Source organism: Quercus lobata, chromosome 5 (genome assembly GCF_001633185.2).
Source record: "Quercus lobata isolate SW786 chromosome 5, ValleyOak3.0 Primary Assembly, whole genome shotgun sequence".
Classification (NCBI taxonomy): Eukaryota; Viridiplantae; Streptophyta; class Magnoliopsida; order Fagales; family Fagaceae; genus Quercus; species Quercus lobata.
Window position 1 is genome coordinate 73,618,935 of NC_044908.1, and position 23,189 is coordinate 73,642,123.

The window sequence follows — 23,189 nt, forward strand, 5'->3', positions numbered from 1 at the left end:
GTGATGAAGTAAAAAAAAAAAAAAAAAAAATACGTAGGGTGAGTTTTGTAGATTAAAGGAGTTTTAAAATTATCAAAAGAGTAATCCTATTTTGTAGGTAGTTAGTGAGTAGAAGTAGAAATTTAAATCAATGTAAAAGTAAGAGTTTATTAGAAGTAGAAAGACATTTATGTAGAAATAGAAATTTATTATTTTTGTCAATTTACTATTTTAGCCCCATTTTTAAGTTTTAGGTAGGGGTATTTTTGACAATAAAAAAAACAATAACTAACTTTCTTTTTTCAATTTACTATTTTAACCTTATTTTTAAGTTGTTGGTTAATTAATTTAAGGGTATTTTTTGCAGGAAAAAAAAGTAATAACTAACTTTCTAAATCTTCTTAATATATACAGATACAAATAACAGATTATAAATAGTTATCTATTACTTTTACATAAACCACTCCTAACGGCTACATGATAAGGCTGTGACACAATAAAAAGGTTTTATCATGGACTTTTTTCGTTTTGGTTCGGACCACCAATTTTGGTCTCTTTGGATTTTTCGGATAAGGAGGACAAAGTAAAGGGTAGAAGATAGATCATGTCGAGTGTAATAATAGAGAAAAAGAGGTTGTTGGTTGGGGGTCAAATAGATCCGCTAGCTACCCGAACAACAAACAGTCAACTAAGAACTTTCTAATTTCTATTTATTCGGCTACCATTCCTTCTTTCATTCTTCTTTTTTTTTTTTTCCTGACTTGTTCACGTGAATAGAAAGCAGGTAGTGTTTCACTTTTGTCTTGTACCCTATCACAATCATTTTTGTCTTTTCCTTAAAAAACAACCAAATTTAAGGAATCACTACGAATAAGACAAATGATTTTATATATATATATATATATATAAAATATTAATGTGAACATAATTAGGAACACAGAAAGAAAGTAGTGACTGATTGGTCTGTTAGGTTTTTATATCTATGTATAATTAATGATTTTTTTTTTCACATTTATTAAGTGGTCTATTATGGTTAATACATAATCAAAGTAGTTTTAGTGATTTGTACATATGAAAGTAATGTTTCTTCAATATTCACTACTTATCACTCAACAATACTATGAACACAACAAATTTCACCAACTTTTTTCACAATATTTGAGGTGGTAGATTGTGATTATATAATATCAATTTTAAATGGGATCATAATTGATCTCACTTTTATGAATAATATTATAGGTACTACAAGTTTTGCTACATTGGTTCTACAAAATAATGTGTCATCAATTAGAAAAAACAATTCAGAATTTAATTATGAGGTAATTGAAATTCACCAATTACATTCATTACCACATCAGTTTATAAGTTCTATATAGTAAAACTTATAATATTTTAGTATTTTCCCACTTTTATTATACACTAATAACTACTTACCATCTTACTTTATCAAATTTTACATATGTATTATAATGTATATTCTTATGGTTTAGATTATCAAAAAAGTATATACTTTACAAGAAAGGTGAAAAAGATGGTCTAAAGGCTAACGTGAAAATTGAATGGGATAGTAGAAATCTAAAACATGCAGGCTTTTGAGTTTTGAATGTAACAAATTAATATGCACTTTCCACAAAAGAAGTTTTACTGTGAGGTCAATAAAAAGAAAATAAAAAAGAAAAAAGAAAAGAAGAATATGATAGGTACTAATGAGAAGCATGATTTTGTGGTCGCAGCATGACCGTATCAGGATGGGTCTACATGATATCAGTGGGTTTCAATGCTGCTGCAAGGTTAGCATCTATGTGGTTTTGTGACAAATATTGTTGCATATATAGTAACAACTAACAACATTAATTAAAAAATTGATATTTAACTGTACGTTTACTGCAAAATATATAAACAATATACTAGTGTAAGGGTGAGCAATGAGCTAGGAGCTGGACATCCAAAATCTGCGGCATTTTCTGTGGTGATAGTAACACTAAGTTCTGCCGTCATCGCGGTGATCTGCGCCATCCTTGTTCTTGCCTTGAGGCATGTCATTAGCTATGTATTTACGAGTGGTTCAACTGTGGCTGATGCTGTCTCAGAACTCTCTCCCTTCCTTGCCATATCTATCATACTCAATGGAATCCAACCCGTTTTGTCTGGTAAGAATTTTGGTCTCTCCAATAATAAATTGCTTGTAACTAGTACTTTACCATTAATTCTTGACTTTCTTGTGTTTGGTAATGATGTTATTCTCTATTTTTTTAGTTAATTATTTTCTTGTACTTGTTATTATATAGCTACAGAGCACATTAAAGGGTGACAACCTAGCTAGCTAGCAGTGCCAATAGTACGATATACCATAAAGAAAATAGAATTTTTCTAGCTACCACTTTGCTAAATCATTGCAGTTGAAAAATGCACACGCGTGACAATTTTTGATATTACTACATGTGGTCCATCAAGATATATAGGGTAAGCACAAAATTAAGCTGAGAACCCTTTAATCAAATGTATACGTAATACATATAGTAATACCTGACTTTTGTGAGTCACCACGTAGGTCATGCCTAATTGGAAACCCTAATAATTGAAACAGTTTTATGATCTATATGGTGACTTTTGGGTAAGTGTAGTTCCTTTGTTCCACATACACACAAGAATACTTTCATTGAATAAGACCTAAAACCCTATTTCAAAAAAAAAAAAAAAACCAAAACCCAATAGACCAACCAAGGTTATGTATGTACGATCTTGTCTTGAATTTTCCAATCTAATAGTCACTTTGGAGTGTGGTTTGTGTCCAATGAAAGTTATCACTGGACATGTTGGATTAAGAACATGTGTCCAATCTTAAACACGTATCTGAATTTTGACATAGTGATAACTTTCAATGGACAAAATCCCTTCCCGTTACTTTGTCATTGCTATTAGGAATTAAATAACCAAGTTAGAGCTAGCTTTTGAGTACTCCAAGAAAAAATTGATGAAGTGTAGTTTTCAAAGCAATAAAATACTCCCATTGAGGGAAAAAAAAAAAAAAAACTAGAGTTCAAGTTCGTTTTTGCTAGGTAAGACAGTGATGTTTTCAATTCATTTAATTGGATCACCACAAGCAGACAAATCAGTAAGTTCAATTGGAATCAGTGCGTAGCTAGTAGCTAGGCATCAAGTATGTTTGTTCTACCTTACTTTTATCTAACTAATAAAAAAATTTGACTAAGTGACTAAAATACGAGATTAGGTGTTTGCTTGCATGCATGAGCATATTTTTATCAGTTTATTTTGTTTTAAAAAAAAGTTGAGCATAAACAAAAAAAGTTTATATATATATATATATATATATATATAAAACTCATCCAAAACAAATTCCGATGAGATTGATAATGTAAAGACTGCATGCATGACAGCTTTCTCAGGTTATTCAGAGTCAATTAGCTTTAGACATGATTCTAGGATGCAATGCAACCTAAACTTGCACTGACCAACAAGCTGTACAAATTCTTATGCTATCTTTGTTATTCAATGAACATGTTCTTGTACTCTATTGTCTGTCCTTTTCTCGACTGAGTGATCTACATTTTACAGGTAAACAGCCAAAAATACTCATTTAACTAACACAGATAATGAAGAAATCTAATAGTCAAGTCTTTTAATGGTAGTGATGGACTAGTTGTTGAACATCTCTCTCACATTGCTGGAAGTTATCTTCTAATTAAAGATGGTTATTATTACTAATATTATTCCTAAGAGTAATGCTAAACAATCATTAAACTAAACTTTATTGATAAGCAAGGAGGCATCATTGATGAGGCTAAAAGAAATAAGTGGCTCCAAATGTTGTGAAATAAATAATTCATGTAAAGAGGGAAGGTAATCGAGCTGTACCTGAGCTGGATGGATATGCAGAACATAGGACTAGGAGTGCATGCCACATGGAATATTTTGTGTAAGATAAAAGGTTTTTTTTTTTTTTTTTGAATTTTTATAATTTGATAATTAGGGAGGAGGGAGTTAAAGTTTTGAACCATGAACATTTCTGATAAAAATACTAAAAAATATTAGTTGAGTTATAAGACTTATTAAGAAATTGAGACAATGGTGTGCATTTAAAATGTATATTGTTGCATACTTTGTATGTCAAATGTGAATAATATATAGATGTCAGGAATTTTTTAAAGATATATATGATATAGTGGAGGTAATTAGTGCCATTCTAACATATTAAATAATTATTTGAATAGGTTTTTTTTTTTTTTTTTTTTTGGGTGTGATTAGTGACACATTTAGGCTGTGTTTGGTTGCCGTAAAACGTTTTCTGGAAAATACATATTTTCCGGAAATGTTAATTTCCGGAAAAGGAAAATATTTTTGTGTGTTTGGTTGTATTTCAAAAAATTTTCCGGAAAATATTTTCTAGTGTTTGGAAAAGAAGGAGGAAAACACAAACCCAGAAAACACACAAGCCACAACCCAGAAAATACATCAAATCCGGCGAAACGCTCGTCCGACGAGCGTCCGACGAGCGGCGCTCGTCGATCGACGATCGCGATCGATCGACGAGCGCGATCGACGAACGATCGCGATCGATCGACGAGCGCGATCGACGAACGATCGCGATCGTCGATCGACGATTGCGATCGACGAACGCGCTCGTCGATCGCTCTCGTCGATCGACGAGGGACGAGCGCGCTCGTCGATCGCGATCGTCGATCGACGAGAGACGAGCGCGCTCGTCTGTGCTCGTCGATCGCGATCGTCGCTCGATCGACGATCGCGATCGTCGCTCGATCGACGATCGCGATCGTGCACCGCGCCGCTCGTCGGCGCGGTGCGATCGTCGGACGAGCGGCGCGATCGTCGATCGCGCCGCTCGTCGGCGCGATCGTCCCTCTCTCTCTCTGATCTGGGCTCTCACTGAACTGGGCTCTCTCTTTTCTCTCTCTCTCTCTCTCTCTCTCTTTTTCCGGAAGTCATTTGAAGTGAAAACAAAGACAGAATTCATTTTCCGTGGTCAAGGCTGAAAATTTCGGTCAACCGGAATTCAATTTCCGGAAAATAACGTTTTCCGTCACAGCCAAACGCTCCATTTTCCGGAAATTGATTTCCGGAATTCGTTTGAAGTCGAATCAAACGCAGCCTAAACTTGTAAGACTTATATAGTAGAATTTTTAATATCCCTAACATTTAAATAATCTTATGACTTACCCTTAAAATGTTATATAATTAATTTATATTATCATATATCCACAAAAATTGGGTATGTCAGCAACTATTTGATAAACTAAAAAAAATGTAGAAAATAGAAATGTAAATAGTTTTCATATTTTTCAAGGAGTGGCTGTCGGCTGTGGATGGCAAGCATTTGTTGCGTACGTTAACGTGGGGTGTTACTACATTATTGGTATCCCATTGGGTGCAGTACTTGGCTTTAAATTCGACCTTGGAGCTAAGGTATGACCAATTATTTACTCTTACTATTACCTTTATTTTTGAGTTAACCGTTCCTTTATTTACTCAATTATGTTTTTGGTGTAGGGCATTTGGTCTGGGATGATAGGGGGCACTTTTATACAGACTCTCATTTTAATTTGGTTCACATTTCGGACAGATTGGACTAAAGAGGTAAATTCAACAACCAAAGTAATAATCACATTAACATATACAATATTAAATTTTAACTCGTTTCTTTTTGATAATAATTAACACAACTTGGGTTTTACTACAAGCCTACAAGTGAATAGTGATAATGACAAGTAATTCTAAAACCAGTCCAAATTTCGGCGGACTCATAATGACAAGGACTAACAATGATTTACTTATCAATCAAAGGGGAAAAAAATTAATTATTTGCTTAGTGGAATAATTATGATGATGGCTTCAAATAAATATATAATGAAAGATAAAGACTCAACTAACATTCTTAGTTTGACTAGTTCGTTAGTTGCTCAAATCTTGGTAAAAAATCCAAGACTTTGTAATTCGGTTGACATTGTTTAATATTCTAATATAGACATTTGCAAATTCCCTCTCTACTGTTGTAGTTATTGAATTATTTAAATTAGCAAGAAAACATTTATTGCGATGCTGATTAATTATTTGTATTTTTGACAAGTAGGTAATTCAATTTTCCAAATTGGTGATCATTTGTATATTGAACTCTAAAAATTTTCAGGTTGAAAAAGCAAAGTTGCGTTTGGATAAGTGGGAAGACAAGAAAGAATCTCTTTTGACGGATTAACCCACTCTTTTCGCATCAAGTTACAAGCCTTTGCGTGCATGGAAAATGGGATCTTTTCCAACCGATAACCATCAAAGTGTTCAATTTTCAATTTCAATAAGCTCATCATGATGCTTCATGAGGATCCTCACCAAATTTGGTGCCACTGGCTTAGTCAGATTATTAACACTGCATTGAATTTCAATTTCTGATTTTTTTGTTCTTTTTTTTTTTTTTTTTGAGAAATCTGATTTTTTGTTCTTGAATTTCAATTTGACTCATTATTAGTCGTTTATTCGAGCTGAGAATTTGAAGGACAAAGAGGCCAGTCATTAAGGAAAATGTCCCTCCAAAAAAGGAAATGGCGTTTACTGTGTCCAACTGACAAAAGTGATAGAAGTGTCCAACTAACTTAAAATGGGCTCTAATTAACAACCCAGCTACATTAAACCTTTCCAAATATGTGAGTTACAACATCCACAGTCCAATTTTTATATACAACTAAAAATTTTTATAACTCCAATTTTAAGAAGTTATAATCTCAATTCGTATGTTACAATGAATCCTAAATAAGGTAAATATAGGAATTATAATCTAGGATTAGAGATATATTGGCTGAATAAAATAATTCTGCCTTTTAGGCCAATATACATAAATCTAATATCTTTAATATTGTCATAAAACGTCATATTCAAATTTAAAGATTAATTGTATCATAATATATTTTTCCCATTTCTTTGAAAAAAGATTTAAGAATACTATATATATTATATTGTTTACCATAGTCTCTATATATGCTGTATTAATTTTCTAAGAATGTATTGTGGTATTGATATTTTATAACGATAACACATGTATAAAAAAAATTACGAATATATATTATTTCAATAAGTATACACAGATTTTTTTTTTTTTAACTGTTTGGTACAGTCATGTCGTGTGAGAAGGAAATACGACATCATTTGAACACCCGCAATATTATATAAGTACTCTTCCAACAAAGTGAGTTAAAAAATAAGCTCCAATAAGCTTATAAACCTTTGGCTAGAAAAATTTGCAATTGCTACAGAAACTCTCATGGCATCTCCAAACCATATTCGATATTTTTGACACAATTATTCTTATTCTCTTTCTTTTCTCCTTTCTTTTTCTCACTACCCCACAGAAAAAAAATAGAAAGCCTGAGCTCAATATGAACAAGTGGCCTTTGATGGGTGTCTTAACTCCAAAGCTAGCTTTTCTCCTTTCTTTTTCTCACTACCCCACAGAAAAAATAGAAAGCCTGAGCTCAATTTGACCAAGTGGCCTTTGATGGGTGTCCACTGTCCAACTCCAAAGCTGAATAGCAAGAAAGTGTGAGCAGGGTTAAAAAAGAAAGAAATATGAATAATGACAGAGAGCCAAATGAACCAATCTGGCAATCTGTATAGGTAAGAGATATTTTTTATAAATTAAAAAAAAAAAAAAAAATCTTAAGAGACAGAAAGGAAAGGTTCTTAGAGAGAAGAAAGGGAATAAAAAAAAAGACCTGAAATGGAGAGAATAAGAAAGGTTGTTGAAGAATGTATTTAAAAATTGAAGACTAGAAAAAACTATTTTTTAAACTAAATTTGATTGAAATTTTGAGTGAACTACTAGAAATACCCTTGCAGATTACAATGATGGGTTCTAGCTTTTGGAATCCCATTCCGACAGGGAAAAAAGGACATGATAAGAAACCAAGAATCTGTCTAAGAGAATAAGAAGACAAGAAAAAAAAAATATATATATATATATGGATAATGGATTTGATTGTATGGGAGAGGAACGGAGACAAGAAGTAGAGAACAGCCAAATAATTTTTTTTTAATATTTATTAGGCACATAGAAACGATCAAAGTCAAACGGATTATAAAGAGTGATTTCAAAAGCATAAATTTGGTGTAATCTGTGTTTTCTTCCAGTTGGTTTGATTTTATCTCATCCATTAATAATTAAAAATAAACCACAGTTTTAGTCATATTATCAATGAAAATTGGCTGTTGTGCATCTTTTATGCAATTTTTATATACATATTCTTGGTGTGTTTTGTTAATAACATAAATGATAGTTTTTTTGTTTTTTTTTTCTTTTTGAGGGGGAACATAAATGATAGCTAATTGAATATTTATCCTGATATTAATTTGTTTCATTGGATGAGAAAAACAATAAAGTTTATGGATTAATGGGATCTTAGAGGTGTTTCATATTTTGGTAAAAAATTTGATTCCCAAACCAACAAGGAGAAAGTATTAATTTATAATTAAATTAAATAGATGTTATCTCTATATATTAAGAGGATTCAAAAAATTATTATTATTTTTATTTTTTTTTCAAAAATACCCCTAATTTAATTAATTTATAATTATTCTTAAAACATAAAAAATGAGGTTAAAACCGTAAATCAACAAAAATTGAAAACAAAAAACCTACTCCATGTTCTATAAAACTACCCCATGTACACAACCAAAACTACCACATATTCTATATATATAAAAACTACCCCAAGTTCCTATTAAAAAAAATAAAAAATAAAAAAGCTAAAAAAAAAAGAGTCTCATCTCACGCTTAAAGCACATGTGATGAGGAAAAATTATAAATTTTTAATTGAATAGATGTTATTGGGTTATTAGTCGTTTGGCTTAGGATAATCTTTTAGGGACCTAGAATAGTTTGAGGGAATGTAAATGCTTGTGGAAGTATGATGGAATCTCTATATATTAAGAAGATAAAAAAAGTTAGTTATTATTATTTGTACTTCCAAAAATACACCTAATTCAATTGACTTATCCTTATTCTTAAAACACAAAAAATAAGGTTAAAACCGTAAATCAACAAAAATTAAAAACAAAAAACCTACCCCATGCACACAACCAAAACTACCTCATGTTCTATATATATAAATAAACTACCCCAAGTTTTTATTTAAAAAAAAACTACAAAAAAAGAATCTCATTGCATGCATGAAGCGCATATGATGAGAAGAAAGTATTAATTTTTAATTGAATAGATGTTATTGGATTATTAATCATTTGGCTTAGGATAATCTTTCAGGGACCTAGAAAATTCCCAAGCTTTCTCATTACTCGTTAGAAATAGTTTGAGGGAATGCAAATGCTTGTGGAAGTATGATAGAATGGTGCCTAATAACAATTTTTAGACTTCAAATAGCATCTTCTTATTTTTCTTTTTCTCTTTTAATTTCCTCATGTTAGGATTTAATTTTAATTATACATATAATTAAAATCCTGCTTCTTTAAAAATTATCATTAATACTTGTACGCACGATACATGTAACTTAAATAAATAAATAAATAATCAAAGCAATATAGTTATGATCGTAAGAAACTAATGTTAAAGAGATGTATCATGTATGTTTGTTTTCACAAATTCAATCCTTATAATATATATAATACTAGATTTTATAAGTCATGATAATCTAAACATTCTGCCCATATTTTTTAAAAAACAGTAACAGAGCAACCTATTTAGTGAGAGAGTACCTATTACACCAAAACGATATCGTTTTGTTGCAATTGGTTGCCCTTTTCTAAGTGAGGGATAAAATCCTCCCTTAATCTACTTATTATTATTATTAGTAAAAGGTAGAGATTTTACATATAGCAAAAACAAAAATAAAAATACACTTCTAGTTTGCGCAATACTATTGTTAAAAGCAAAAACAAAAATATGTTTTTTTTTTTATAGGAAAAACAAAACAAAAATATGTTGAGAAAGAGAGAGGTGCATGGGTGTCTTCCACCAATGTTTTTGGCACTCCACATGTGCTTCCAGACAAACTTTCCCTCCACAATTTTGTGCTGGTCCAAAAGAGTATAAAGGCCTCTTTCTTATCATGAGTCTAGGGCTGTCATTTCAAGTGTCAACGCTCTGTTTAATGCTTTTTCTAGATGCTCTCCACCTTGATGGTGTTACTGTCTTTTAACTTGTGCTGCAAAGAAGTTTCATGAGTTAGAATAAAAAAATAGATAAATCAAACCAAAAATTAAACCAATTATTTTTTTTTATAAGTTTAATTCATATTTCTTGTAAAAAAAAAAATTCACATTTCTTATCGTTTCTAATAGATATGTCCATCATTCAAATTTCCCTTCTATAATATCTCACATGCTTCAGCGACAAAAAATTTTATTAAAAAAATGTAGTAATTAAGAGTGTGTTCTAATCAACTTAATTGGTAAATTTTTTTATCATTGAATAAGTAAGGGTCATCAAATAGCCCATGACCCATGGGCTGGCCCAATAGCCGCTAGCCCACCGGGCTCATGGGCAGCTCGGCTCGATAATATTGAAGTCCGTGGGCAGTCCAGTAACTCAATGGGATAGGTTATGGGTTGGTTTCTTTACCAATGGGTGCCTGGTGGGCTGGCTCGTTAGCCTAGCCCATTAGCTCGACTCGGTAGCTTGACTCATTGCCCAAAATTCATAACCAAATTACCTGACTCATTTGCCCAAAATTCATAACAAAATAATTTGGGGGTTGGGGGTGTGAGGGATTGAACTTTAGAAACATAATTAATTAATGTTTTTTCTTTAATGCAATTAGTGTCTTAACCATTTATTTTAGAAACAAATACACGTACATACAAAGGAGAGAGAGAATAAGATTTTAATACAAAACTACACCACAAAATCTACTAAAAATTCATGGTAACTTTTAAGGAATAATGAGGTAAGTTATATTAGATACAACTTACTCCCTTGATGTTTTAACTTGATAATAAATAATAATATCACATAGTAGACGTCGTAGGCCCCTCACAATGCTTTCCCAATTATTTGTCTAAAATAATGTTGGATATTTTTTTTTATATATATTTTTTATAATGTCACATAGCAGATGTTCATGGATTCCTAACAATTGGTATTAGAGCCAATCACCACGTCGAGTAATTGGATGTAGCTCATTGAGTATGAGATACCATCAGGTTAGTATCGCTAGAGTGAGCCGTTGTGGACGTCAGCTGTGGAGTGTGGTGGTATGTTATGATCCTAATATCCCACTTGGATTAAATATAAACTTAACCATGTGTTTATAAGTTCTTAGACACCCTCCCCTTGCCCCTTTTCAAGTGTGAGTTCTACCCATGGGTTCCTAACACCCATTTTTTCCCACTAATTCAAAGTTTAAAAACACTGCTTGTTTTGTGGAGAACTGCATGCTTAAAACTCTAGGCATCACTGGTTATTTTGCAGTTTCCTGATAAAACTACCACTCTCCAACCATCCTTGGTTATTTCTCCTTTATCTAGATTCAAGTTACACGGAGTTAGATTTTTGCTATAATGATATAAATAAGAATATTAGTATATCCAATATTTTAAATCGTAGCCAAGGATTCCCATCAAAGGTTACTTTCTTTGCACTAGGTTAGGATTTTCTTATCGTGTGATTTATACATGTAACATGTGGATTTATCTTTAGTTACGTGTTCACGATTGACTTCATATGGTTCGCTCAATAAGATCTTTTAGATTTGATTAATTTATACATGTGGATTTATCTTCAGTCATGTGTCCAAGGTTGACTTCACATAGTTCACTCAGTAAGATCTTTTAGGTTTTTTTTTTTTTTTTTTTTTTTTTTGGTATTTATTTTATTGGGTAAACAATTGTGGGGTCTTTTTTTTTTTTTTTTTTTTTTTTTGAATTGTGATGAACAGTTTATGAGTGAGATTGCTTTGCATTAGAGTCCAATACCCTTTAAACAGGGGTGACATTTTTTTGGTATTCTATTTAGTTTACTGTGTTAAGAATTGTTGGATTTTTTGCTTTTTTCTTTTTTTCTTTTTCCCTTTCTTTTTTAATTAATTTTGATGAACAGGTTTTGAGTGGATTGCGTTGTCATTGGAGTCCAATATGCTTTATATGGGGAGTAAACTGTAAACAATGAAATTGTGGGGTTTGTGCAGGTTGTTATCTACCTTCTTTTTATTTTTCGGTTTATAGTATATTTTTCATTTCAGTTAATTTGGTTTGGATGTATATATTCATCTTCTACATTGGCAGTTTTGAAGTCAAATATAAAGGAATCACCCGCTGATGCGATTGTGTTTATTTATTTTACTTCATTATGAAAGTGAATGAAAATTATAATCTGAAAAAAAAGAAAAAAGAAGAAGGAATCTTTGAGCATGCATGTGTTGATGCTAAAATAATATAATATAATAGACAAAAGTTTGCAACTGTCCTCACGTTCATTCTTTGATTGGCTAATCAACAAATACTCGTTAACTTGAATTATAGAAATACTGGAGAGTTGTATTGTATTTTTTAATGATAAGTGCCTTTATACAGGAAAAAAAAAAAAAAAAAAGTGTACTACAAGACATTACCAAATGCATTTCGGATTGATCCATAAACGTGGTTGTCCTGTAAAATATTGAACTGGACAAAGTAGTGTCATCAATAGTATTTTTTTAAAAAAAATAAATAAACTCAGATTATTCTGAATTTGATTAAATGCAATTTTTTTTAATTCCATTAATTGCAAATTAGCTGTATTATCAAAAACACAATTAATTCTAAATTAATTCTAAATAATTCTCATTGTCAACTATTTTATTTTATTATATCCAATCATTTTATTTTCAATTATTTTCTTAACAAGAAGAGAGGATTAAAAAAAAAAAACACACATTTAAAATTTGCAATTTTTAAACCGTTTAGATGATATATTTCTTACACACTTTCATTCATTGAAAAAAAAAAAATGAGATGTACCTTAATTACAAGCAATGATTTATTTTTTTAATAGGTAAGTGGGATTTGAAACAAAAACATAAAACACTATAAAATGTCACTATTATTAGACTATTACTTAAATAAGTTAAACCCCATTAGTATATCATAACTTGATCTTGACTCTTGAGGCTTTGAAAAATGATTTGTTAAAAATAATCAAAGATACTCACTAGATGAAAGTGCAAAATTTATTTTTAAAAGAAGCACCTGTAAGATTCAAATTTTATTATATTATATTTTATTATTAATATATACAACATTATATAATTAAATCATCAAGCAAGCTTACAAAAACTGAAAAAAAAAAAAAAGAAAAAGAACAAAAAGAAGATAAATAGTAGTAAATATTCTCTTATAAAAAAAATAAGTATTCCTGACATGAACAGCTGCATAAATGGCATCAGTAAAAAGCAACACTTCATAGCAAACAATTAAAGCCCCGATTCTCAAAAAAATAAAAACAATTAAAGCCCCAACGACCAAAATATTTATTCTCAAGTTCTCTATTCTTTGGATATAAAAGGTAACATGACAGTGATCTCATTCCATGCATCACATTCTTCCAACCCCTTCTAATCCTCTAACTATTATCTCTCTCTTTAGAATCCTCACCACTTTCTTCACTAAACTATGGCTTCCCAAGATGAGCTTCAGCAACCCATATTAAACTCCGACCACTCAGCACCACAGGAACAAGAGCAAGAACACATATCTTCGCCTGTGCTTCATGAAGTAGACTCTCGGCTAGAGAAGGTGTTATCGGATACCCAGTTACCGAGAATCAAGCGCCTCCGTTTGGCCACATGGATTGAACTCAAGCTGCTCTTCCGCCTCGCCGCCCCGGCTGTGTTTGTTTACATGATCAACAATTTCATGTCTTTGTCCACACGAGTTTTTGCAGGTCACCTTGGCAATCTTGAGCTCGCCGCTGCCTCTCTTGGCAACAGTGGCATCCAACTCTTGGCCTATGGACTCATGGTATGTCATTTCGATATATATATATATATATAGATAGATAGATATTTATGTATGTATGTATTTATACACTTACACATACACAAAGACCTCTCTCTCTATATGCGTCTCTATGCAACAGTGACATTCATTAAAAGTCTTGTTGCTTAATCCTCGTCCATACCAAGAAAAATGCCAACTCAACAAGGATATCCTCTAAATTATTTTGAGTAACTCTGCCATATAGCTCTTAAATTTTATATATTCATTTTAAAATCTGTGGATCTAATTTTATCACATCATCAATAATTTACCACATTAATGATGAAAATCAACAATTTTCCTAAGCATTAATAATATTGTGCAATTCATAATAAAATATTTATTTAAACCACGAGCCTTGTAATTTAAAACTGACATATTATGATATTTCCAACAAAATTATAAAAGAAATAATAGAGTTACCTAAGAATTCTGAAAGGATCTAAATTCTAGGTTTGAAAAAAAATTGATCGGTCATCCCTTAAATTATTATCAATTCTACTAAAATATATTTTGATGTGACCGTAAAATAGAATTTGTCAATATAATAAATGAATACATGAATAAAAATGTGTGTGTGGAAAATAAAATTGAGGACAATCACAGCATTCAAGCCCCAGAAAAGAACAATCGTCTAGGACAGCTAGGATCACTTTTGTTTGAGGAAAAACTGACAAAAACAATAATTAGTTCATGTATGAATGTTTTACTTGCAGTTAGGTATGGGAAGCGCGGTAGAAACTCTATGTGGACAAGCCTATGGAGCCCACAGATATGAAATGCTAGGAGTATATCTACAAAGATCAACGGTTGTCCTTACTCTAACTGGGATACCCATGACTGTGGTCTACGTATTATCAGAGCCAATCTTGCTCTTACTAGGTGAATCAACGGCTGTGGCATCTTCAGCTGCAGTTTTTGTCTATGGTCTAATCCCACAAATTTTTGCTTATGCTGTGAACTTTCCCATACAAAAATTCCTCCAGTCTCAAAGCATTGTAGCCCCAAGTGCATACATATCTGCCGCTACACTTGTGGTACACTTATTGATAAGTTGGTTGGCTGTGTACAAATTGGGATTGGGATTGATTGGTGCATCATTGGCTTTGAGCTTATCGTGGTGGATCATAGTGGTGGCTCAGTTTGTGTATATTTTGATGAGTAGTAAGTGTAAGCACACTTGGACTGGTTTTAGCTTGCAGGCCTTTTCTGGGCTTTGGGAGTTCGTGAAATTGTCAACTGCATCGGCTGTGATGCTGTGTTTAGAGACTTGGTACTTTCAGATACTAGTTTTGGTTGCTGGGTTGCTCAAAGACCCTGAGCTTGCTTTGGATTCTCTTGCTGTTTGGTAAGGAAACTTGGCCCCTTTCATCTTGCATGGGATCCATAGATAGTTGAAACCTTGAAAAGCTCAATACCAAATAATAATGCATCATGATAAGTTTTTGCTTCACATGTATCACATTCACTGAAGAAAGTAGCACTGCAAAGGTTGTGTACATATATCAACTTTCTTCTAGACTTTTGACTAGTAGAGAAAAGTTGCCTTCACTTTATTATCATTTTAAGTTTTTGTAAAATTACATTTTACACCTTAAATTTTTTTTTTTTTTTTTTAATTTAAACTAAACCTTACATTTTTAAGTATTTGAAATAAACCTCCAAGATTAAAATTGTTACAAATTAAACTTTATAGTTTCACTAGTTTCAAATTGAACCCCATACTTTTAAAGTTATATTAATTTAAACCCTAAACTTTTTTATTTTGATTTTTGGGTTTGATTGGGGGTTCAAATTAATACAATTTTAATTTAACTTAACTATATGGTTTAATTTGTAATAGCCAATTTTAGAGTTTAATTTGAAAATTTTGAAATTATATGGTTTAATTTGAAAATACTCCTTAATTAGAGTTTAAAATGTAATTTTCCCTAATTTCTTTTTTCATTTGATAGGGTTGTCAATTATTTCATGTCTATAATTAATAATTTTATCCAAAAATTTTCTAAAGCAGAACCCCCTTAAATTTAGTTTAGACATCTTAAGCTTTTTCAAGACCAATAATATCATTGTAATTTGAGGAAAATGAAGTTTGGACATATTTACCTAATTTCTGTATTAAAAAAAATGTTATTTACATGTTTTTTTTCATACATTATTTTCCCATGAATTCTCAAAAGAAAATATAGTTTTGATAAGTATGATGTGAAATAAAGGATGAAAAGATGTATGAGAAGATTTGTCAAATAAAATATTGTTGTGGAAATTGGTCTTTTGGAAACACATTGGCCAATGGAGGACAGAAATAAAAAGATAGGATCAAATGATTTGTTTGTGATAACTTTCTACGTTTCCATGTTACAAAGCAGATGGTGGTGGCATTCATTAGTATATTGACAAGTATGTACCGACGCAATTAATTAGGGTTAGATCCCTAATTAAATTTAGGCTGAAATTTAAGAGAAATGTTATATTCATAACATTTTCACAATAAATTTTAAGTAGCAAGTTGTTAGCGGTGGGACAAAAAAGTAATTTCAATGATAAGTTTAAATTAGAACTAATAATAACTAACCACCTATCATTCGTTGTGAAAATGTTGTGGATGTAATACTTCTCAAAATTTAATGTAGTTGATTATCTTTTACTTTAATTGTCAAATTACTCTTTAAGAGCACTAGCAATGGGGGTTGTAAAATCCCCCCAGTTGCTATTTTAACAACTAAACCCTTAAAAGCAAGCTTCATCTGGGTATGTAAATCCAAAAAATTATCCATCCTAGTTACAGTAAGGTTGCGAATTTGCAACCTTACTATTCATGAGGTTGTAAAGAAAAACTACTTTTTTAATCTCTCACGCATTCTTTCTTCCTCTCACTCTCTCTCTCTCTCTTCTTACTTTTGATTTATTTTTATTAAGTAGTTTATATTATTTTATTGGGTTGTATGTAAAAATAAAAACTGGGATGCTGGATGTATTGTTAGATGAGTTGGTAAAATAGATAAAGTAATGTTTGAGAATGTAAAATAGATGTTTTTTTTACATCCCATTGCTAGTGCTCTAAGATTTATTTATTTTTTGTCAATTTAATCTCCTGCCTTTTCAAAATGAAACAATATAATTTTTCTGCCCAAATTTATTAGCAAATAAAATTATTTAAACTTAAAAAAATAAAATTATTTATACTCACGCAACTACAAGATTTATTTAAACTAGATTCATAGTGGTTTTAATCATGTATCTAAGCATGCTGGTTAATTTTGTGGTTTGAAGTTCATGTCTCTATGGTCCTAAATTCGTTCTTTCTTACAATTAGTTATCTAGATCAAACCAATTCATTATGTGCATTAGGAATAATACTAGAGATTCAATATTTTTCACATTTTTTTCTTCACAACTTGTTAAATAAGTAAAGTCTGATTTGGGTAATATTACTTTTACATTAATCCATCAATAACTTGTCACCTTTATTACGTACTAATCAAAATAGGTTAGTGAAAATTGTGTATCATTGTAATAATTGTTGTATGATACATAAATAACTCTAGATCTAAGTTTAATCTGGCATGTACTTGTGTGCATTTCTGCATGGAGTGATTATTGATAGATTCTAATTAGTAACCAATGATTTCATCCTATGCAGCATGGCAATTAATGGACTATTGTTCATGGTGTCAGTCGGGTTCAATGCAGCCGCAAGGTCAGTCAAATTGCAACTATTGTTTTCAACAATTTCTTTTGATGTACAATGCCACAACTTTGCTTTATCATTCAACGATGTCTAATGTAACCACTAAAGTGACTAAATACCTTTCTGTTAATATTTTTCACATTTTTTTTTTTATACAAGTTGTTAAGGTAATAAATTGAAATTAGAGCAATATATCACTTTTATATTAGCCCAGGTACCATTGATATTGATGTTATATGTATCAATCACAACAATTTTTAAAATTTTTTAAATGTGACAAATTTTGTATTTAGGAATGATATTCAAGTTTTGCCTACATATATCATGCTTGAACCCAAATAATTGTTCCTTACTTTTAAGGCCTGAATAGAATTTGATTGAAACAGTGTCAGGGTGAGCAATGAGCTAGGGGCTGGTAATCCCAAATCAGCAGCATTCAGTGTTATAATCGTGAATATAGTTTCTTTCATTATTGCTGTAATAGAAGCAATTGTTGTGCTCTTACTACGCCATGTCATAAGCTATGCCTTCACTAGCGGTGAAACCGTGGCTGATGCAGTCTCAGAGCTCTGTCCATACTTGGCTGTCACTCTCATTCTCAATGGAGTTCAACCAGTCTTGTCCGGTAAGTACTCTACACATAAAAAACTGGTTATTCAACATAATTTCTGATAGATATTGAGATTTTTTTGTATCAAGTAACATATAATTATTCACAACTATTTACTTGATGTGTTGCAATTTTCCTGCTGCAAGATGTGATATATTATTATTATTGATACATAATAAAAGTGAGTAAGGTTTGTAATAGGAAAATGTGAAAAATGATGGTATCTCTTCAAAAATTTTGGATTTGCTAACAGATGCATAACTTTGGATCAATTTAATAGTTTTTTTATTTACTCATTAAGGTAGAATTTTATAATGCAATCGAGTCACTTTTACAGTGAGTCTATGTTTTTATTAAATTTTGTTAGCTCCTAATACATATAGGACACTTTTAAAGCCTACTTAATGAGTGCATAAGGACACGCTTGTTTTTGTTAACAGATGACCTAAAACGGAATAAATCTCACATGCATTGAGAAGTTATATCTAGTTACCACACAAGATACCACCTCAACAGCCAGCTAAGCTAGCCTTGTTGCTCTGGCTGCATCAGAGGAACCTGCACAGGACAATTTTTTCATGTGGTAACCTAACCAATCACCAGTCAGAATGAACCCTTATCGCCATAGCTTGCCCTGCCCTTCTCTTCTCCCAAAGAAAATAATGTTATTTTTTTTTTTTTTAAATCAGATTTTTTGTCTTCTTCTATGTAATAAAAAATCTATTGTACTCGATTTGTGTGTAGTGGCAAGGGAAGGGCTACTTGTTTAATGCAAAAGGGCAACGGCAGAGTTTAATGTTAAAAGTCGTTTTAAACTCTTTATTATAATTAGATTCACTTTAAATAACATTTTTAAGTTTTAATTGTAGGGGTGGCTGTTGGATGTGGATGGCAAGCATTTGTGGCATATGTAAATGTGGGATGTTACTACGTGGTTGGAATACCTTTGGGTTGCGTTCTCGGCTTTAAGTTCGACCTTGGCGCTAAGGTTTACCAATTAAGCACCCTTCTTATATAATAAATCTAGTGTGCCAAATTAATATGATGCACCTTTATTAATTTTCATGCACTGATACACATTATTTGTCAGCTGAAAAATATACATATATATATATATATATATATCATTTTTAGCTGTGACCAAAGAAATGATGCACTGAATAAAATTGCTTGACCGAACGAAACAGGGAATATGGACAGGGATGATAGGAGGAACTGTGATGCAGACCTTCATTTTAATTTGGGCAACATTTCGCACGGACTGGAATAAGGAGGTATGTTCTTCAATGAATAAAGAGGAATTGAACTCTAGTTTACTACTTGAAATTGAAATGCTTACTACGTATTATTTATGGCTTTTAAACACTGAGTAATCAGTACTTCTATATGCTAATTCAAATTTTGGGGCACACATAAAAAATAAAAAGAAGAAAGTAAAAAGAAAGAAAGATAATCATAATGAATTTGATCATGGAATAACAAACACAAGCTCTTATTTTCAAAATAAAAATTGAGCATCTTAAAATTTTAAATTTTTAGATGTTCCATCAATCCATCACTGTATGATCAGAGACAATGGCTGGCCCAAAAACAAGGGTTTTGGTAGTTGGTACCGTTTGGACCAGTAAGGTACAAGCAATTATTTTGGGCTGGAACCCATCTAACCTTCATTGAATTGATTAGATGATTAGAAATTGACCCTTCAGACCCCAAAAATATGACATATATTTAAGGGAAAAAAAAAAAAAAACATAGAAAAAGACAAATTGTTAATAATGTGTATCACATGCGACTTCAAACTAGTTGCAACTTATAACTGAGATTCAAATGATAGCTCATTAATATTAACATCCTTTTAGAGATGCTTTATGTAATTGTGTTTATAATTCAAAACCACATCTCGTTCTCCCTCACCATCTATCTAAAACAACTAGTGGTAACTAGTAAAAAAGCACTGAGAAGTTGAAATTTTTAGGTGGAGATTGCTAAGAAACGATTGGAAAAATGGGACGACACAAATTAGCCTTTGCTGAAGAGCTAATGAGCTTGCTGACATTGATTCACAAGTATCAAAATTTTGGGCATGGGTTGTAGGAGATGGACTGGCGACAGTCAATCATAGACAGGATTTGACCCATCGATCAACTACCAAAAATCTCTGGCTAGTTAACAAGCCTGCCCATCATTCTTGGACCATAGAAGGAATTGAGTTCTAGTGTGCTTTACCGGGAATCAGCCAATAATGTGGCCCATTTTTCGTTCTTTTTTGGCATCAATTTGCTCAGTGTGCTTTAAACTTCATTGATCTACATATTCTCCCAGTCTTTACAGCTGGACTGTCGAAATTCATCCTAATAATTTATCATGAGTCAAATCTATAAAATTGATGTAGTCCAGTGGCTCACAGTTTACTTAATAGGTGACATACTGACATGCAAGCTTGTAGTGCAAATGAGCAAATTAATGTCTATCATGCGATTTGATCCGAAAATTATACCTGACAGTGTTAATTTGCACATGAACATCCAACGATTGCAAACTCTCTAGTGGGCAAAAAAACAGGACGGGACCTCATATTACAAACATATCAATTGCATGATGCGTTTGTCCTTTGAATTGTACCATTGATGCTTTTTTTCTTTTTATTCAAGTTACTTAGTATCTGGATCTAAATTCAGTAAATCATGAATTATTTTATTACAAAACAGGGGCCTTGGCCAACAAAATCTATATTGTTTACATTTACAAATTAAAGCACTCCACAATTTCCCTTTTTATCCTACACATTGAATTAGTAAATCGTAACGAATAATCTAAAAACAAGAAGCAAAAATTTATATCCATGAGAACAAACAAAACCAGTGCTCGCCTTCTGAGAATGTTTCAGCTGCTACTAGAAGTGCAAGATTTTACATCTGTAAACATGCATAGAGATTCCGCATCAATCTACTTGCATGCGAATGCCATCTGGTTTGTCTCTTTGGTCTGAGTCATCTTCATCCTCAAAACTGGTGGGAGAAGCATTGGATCTCATTATGTGTTTGCATGTCCTGAACAACAAATCCGTGGAGGCATCAGGTTTAATTTTAAAGGTGGACAAAGCCAAAAGAAAAGGATGTATTGGAAAGAGCAACAAGATGAAAGATAACAAACAAACACAAATTGTCAATGAAAAGAGAAACGAATACACAAGTTCCATAAAAATTTACATTAAAATTAAAGTTAGATAAAGGCAGATGTTTGCAGGATAGGATCTTCACGAGACCAAATCTACTAGCGTCTAAGTACAAATATATTGAGTAATAAACTTCTTTCAAGGATTTGGTGTGGGATTGCATTTGTTGTGTTCTTTGATAGATCGAACATGAAGTGAAACTGAGAAAAATATCACGTAAAATAAAATAATGAAATAGTGAACCGTGAAGCTAGTCACAAAGACTGCCTTCACCACCAACGAAGCAATGGACAAGGATCATACCACATCTCTCTCACCGACAGGATATGATTCTACAACCATCCGATAATTTGTGATGCAATCTAATAAATCCTTACTAGCTCGGGCTCGTGTCTAATAATTTGTGATGCAATCTAATAAATTCTTCAGACCCGGACCGTTCATTGAACCGTAAAAGGGAGAGGTTCAAGGGTTTTGAGGTTGGACCGAGGTCGAACCGGGGTCGAACCGTGATGACGTCATAATTAATTTAATAATTATTTTAAATATATATAAAAATATTAAATTAATAAAAAAATAGAAAAATTAACTAAAATAGCCTAATTCATTTAGAAAAGCTTATTTCTAAAAAATACATAAAACTTACAAAAATACAGTACACAATTACACATTGTTACACACTAGACAAAAAAAACTCCTTCCCATCAAAAATGCATGAAAGAAACAAGTCACTAGACAAAAAAACTTTTCAAATGTAACATCCTTTCCACAAGTTAATTGAACCATAATACAAAAACTGATCCCTAAAACATCCTAATCCCACATTCACTTTTCCTTTTCAACTTTCCACAGAACCTACTCATTATGCAACAGACCCAAAAAATAAATAAATAAATAAAACTAAATAATTAACTTGTATTGCTGGGAAAGCATAGGGTTTCTGAGAATAATGTCTTCTTATCTGGGAAAGCACAGGGTTTTTGCAAGTCATTGGTACTTGTATTACTGTTTTTGCTTCTTCTCACTTTGACTAGCTATTAGCTTACTTTTGTTTCACACTGTTTTTGCTTCTTCTCACTTTGACTAGCTATTAGCTTACTTTTGTTTCACATTTTGATTAGTCATTTCTTCTTCATTGTGCTTGTCAAGTATGTGAGACATTAGGGCCAATTGTTTTCAGGACACCATCATAAGAAAAAGCTAGTTAAGATACTATAAGGCGTCTGCCTGTTCTATCACTGAACTCATTTTGAAACAGGTCCATGGTCCACCTGTTCTATTCTTGAGGGTCATTTTTCTTCTTCTCTTTTTATTTTTTTATTAATATGTGGTCTGATAGCTGTAGTTAAGTAAATTTGAAATCTAGCATATTCAGATGCTATGTTAATTCTGGGATTTCAATTATGTTGAGATTGCTTTTAGTAATGGGGCAAATGATTTGAGAATAATGTAAATATTATTGAAACCAACAGCAATAAAAAATACAAAAAAAAAAAATAAAAAACATGCAGCAAGAAGTTGCAGACACAACAAAGTAATTTTGGCAGACAGAAACACCAATTGACCCAAATCAATTTTCACAATTACAATAATATCACAAGCCTTGTCTTCACATACACCAACACTTCAGATCTATATCATCATCCACAATCAATTTTCAATTGACCCAAATCAATTTACACACAAACACTTCAAATCTATATCATCATCCACAATCAACTTACAAATATTAACAAAGAAAAAACAGA

General features: G+C 31.7%; 2 protein-coding genes across 4 annotated transcripts in view; both read left to right on the forward strand.

Moving 5' to 3' along the window:
* The first annotated feature begins 1,663 nt into the window (after positions 1-1,663).
* On the forward strand, positions 1,664-6,529 carry LOC115988976 (protein DETOXIFICATION 40-like). Its single transcript, XM_031112619.1, has 5 exons — positions 1,664-1,769; positions 1,891-2,129; positions 5,303-5,421; positions 5,506-5,592; positions 6,143-6,529. Exons 1-5 carry the CDS (start codon positions 1,714-1,716, stop codon positions 6,206-6,208), a joined length of 567 nt encoding a protein of 188 aa, XP_030968479.1. The 5' UTR covers positions 1,664-1,713; the 3' UTR covers positions 6,209-6,529.
* A 6,915-nt stretch (positions 6,530-13,444) lies between these two features.
* The window catches only part of LOC115991479 (protein DETOXIFICATION 40-like), a 43,213-nt gene continuing 33,468 nt past the window's right edge, over positions 13,445-23,189 (forward strand). For 2 of the 3 annotated variants that reach the window (XM_031115210.1, XM_031115212.1), the window contains exons 1-6: positions 13,445-13,947; positions 14,682-15,313; positions 17,609-17,665; positions 18,043-18,281; positions 19,136-19,254; positions 19,454-19,540. In XM_031115210.1, the coding sequence (XP_030971070.1) occupies positions 13,600-13,947; positions 14,682-15,313; positions 17,609-17,665; positions 18,043-18,281; positions 19,136-19,254; positions 19,454-19,540 (1,482 nt within the window). In that variant the 5' untranslated portion in view covers positions 13,445-13,599. Of the gene's footprint in view, positions 13,948-14,681; positions 15,314-17,608; positions 17,666-18,042; positions 18,282-19,135; positions 19,255-19,453; positions 19,541-20,241; positions 20,808-23,189 lie in introns of those variants that run through there. The other variant, XM_031115211.1, reaches the window with a different exon arrangement.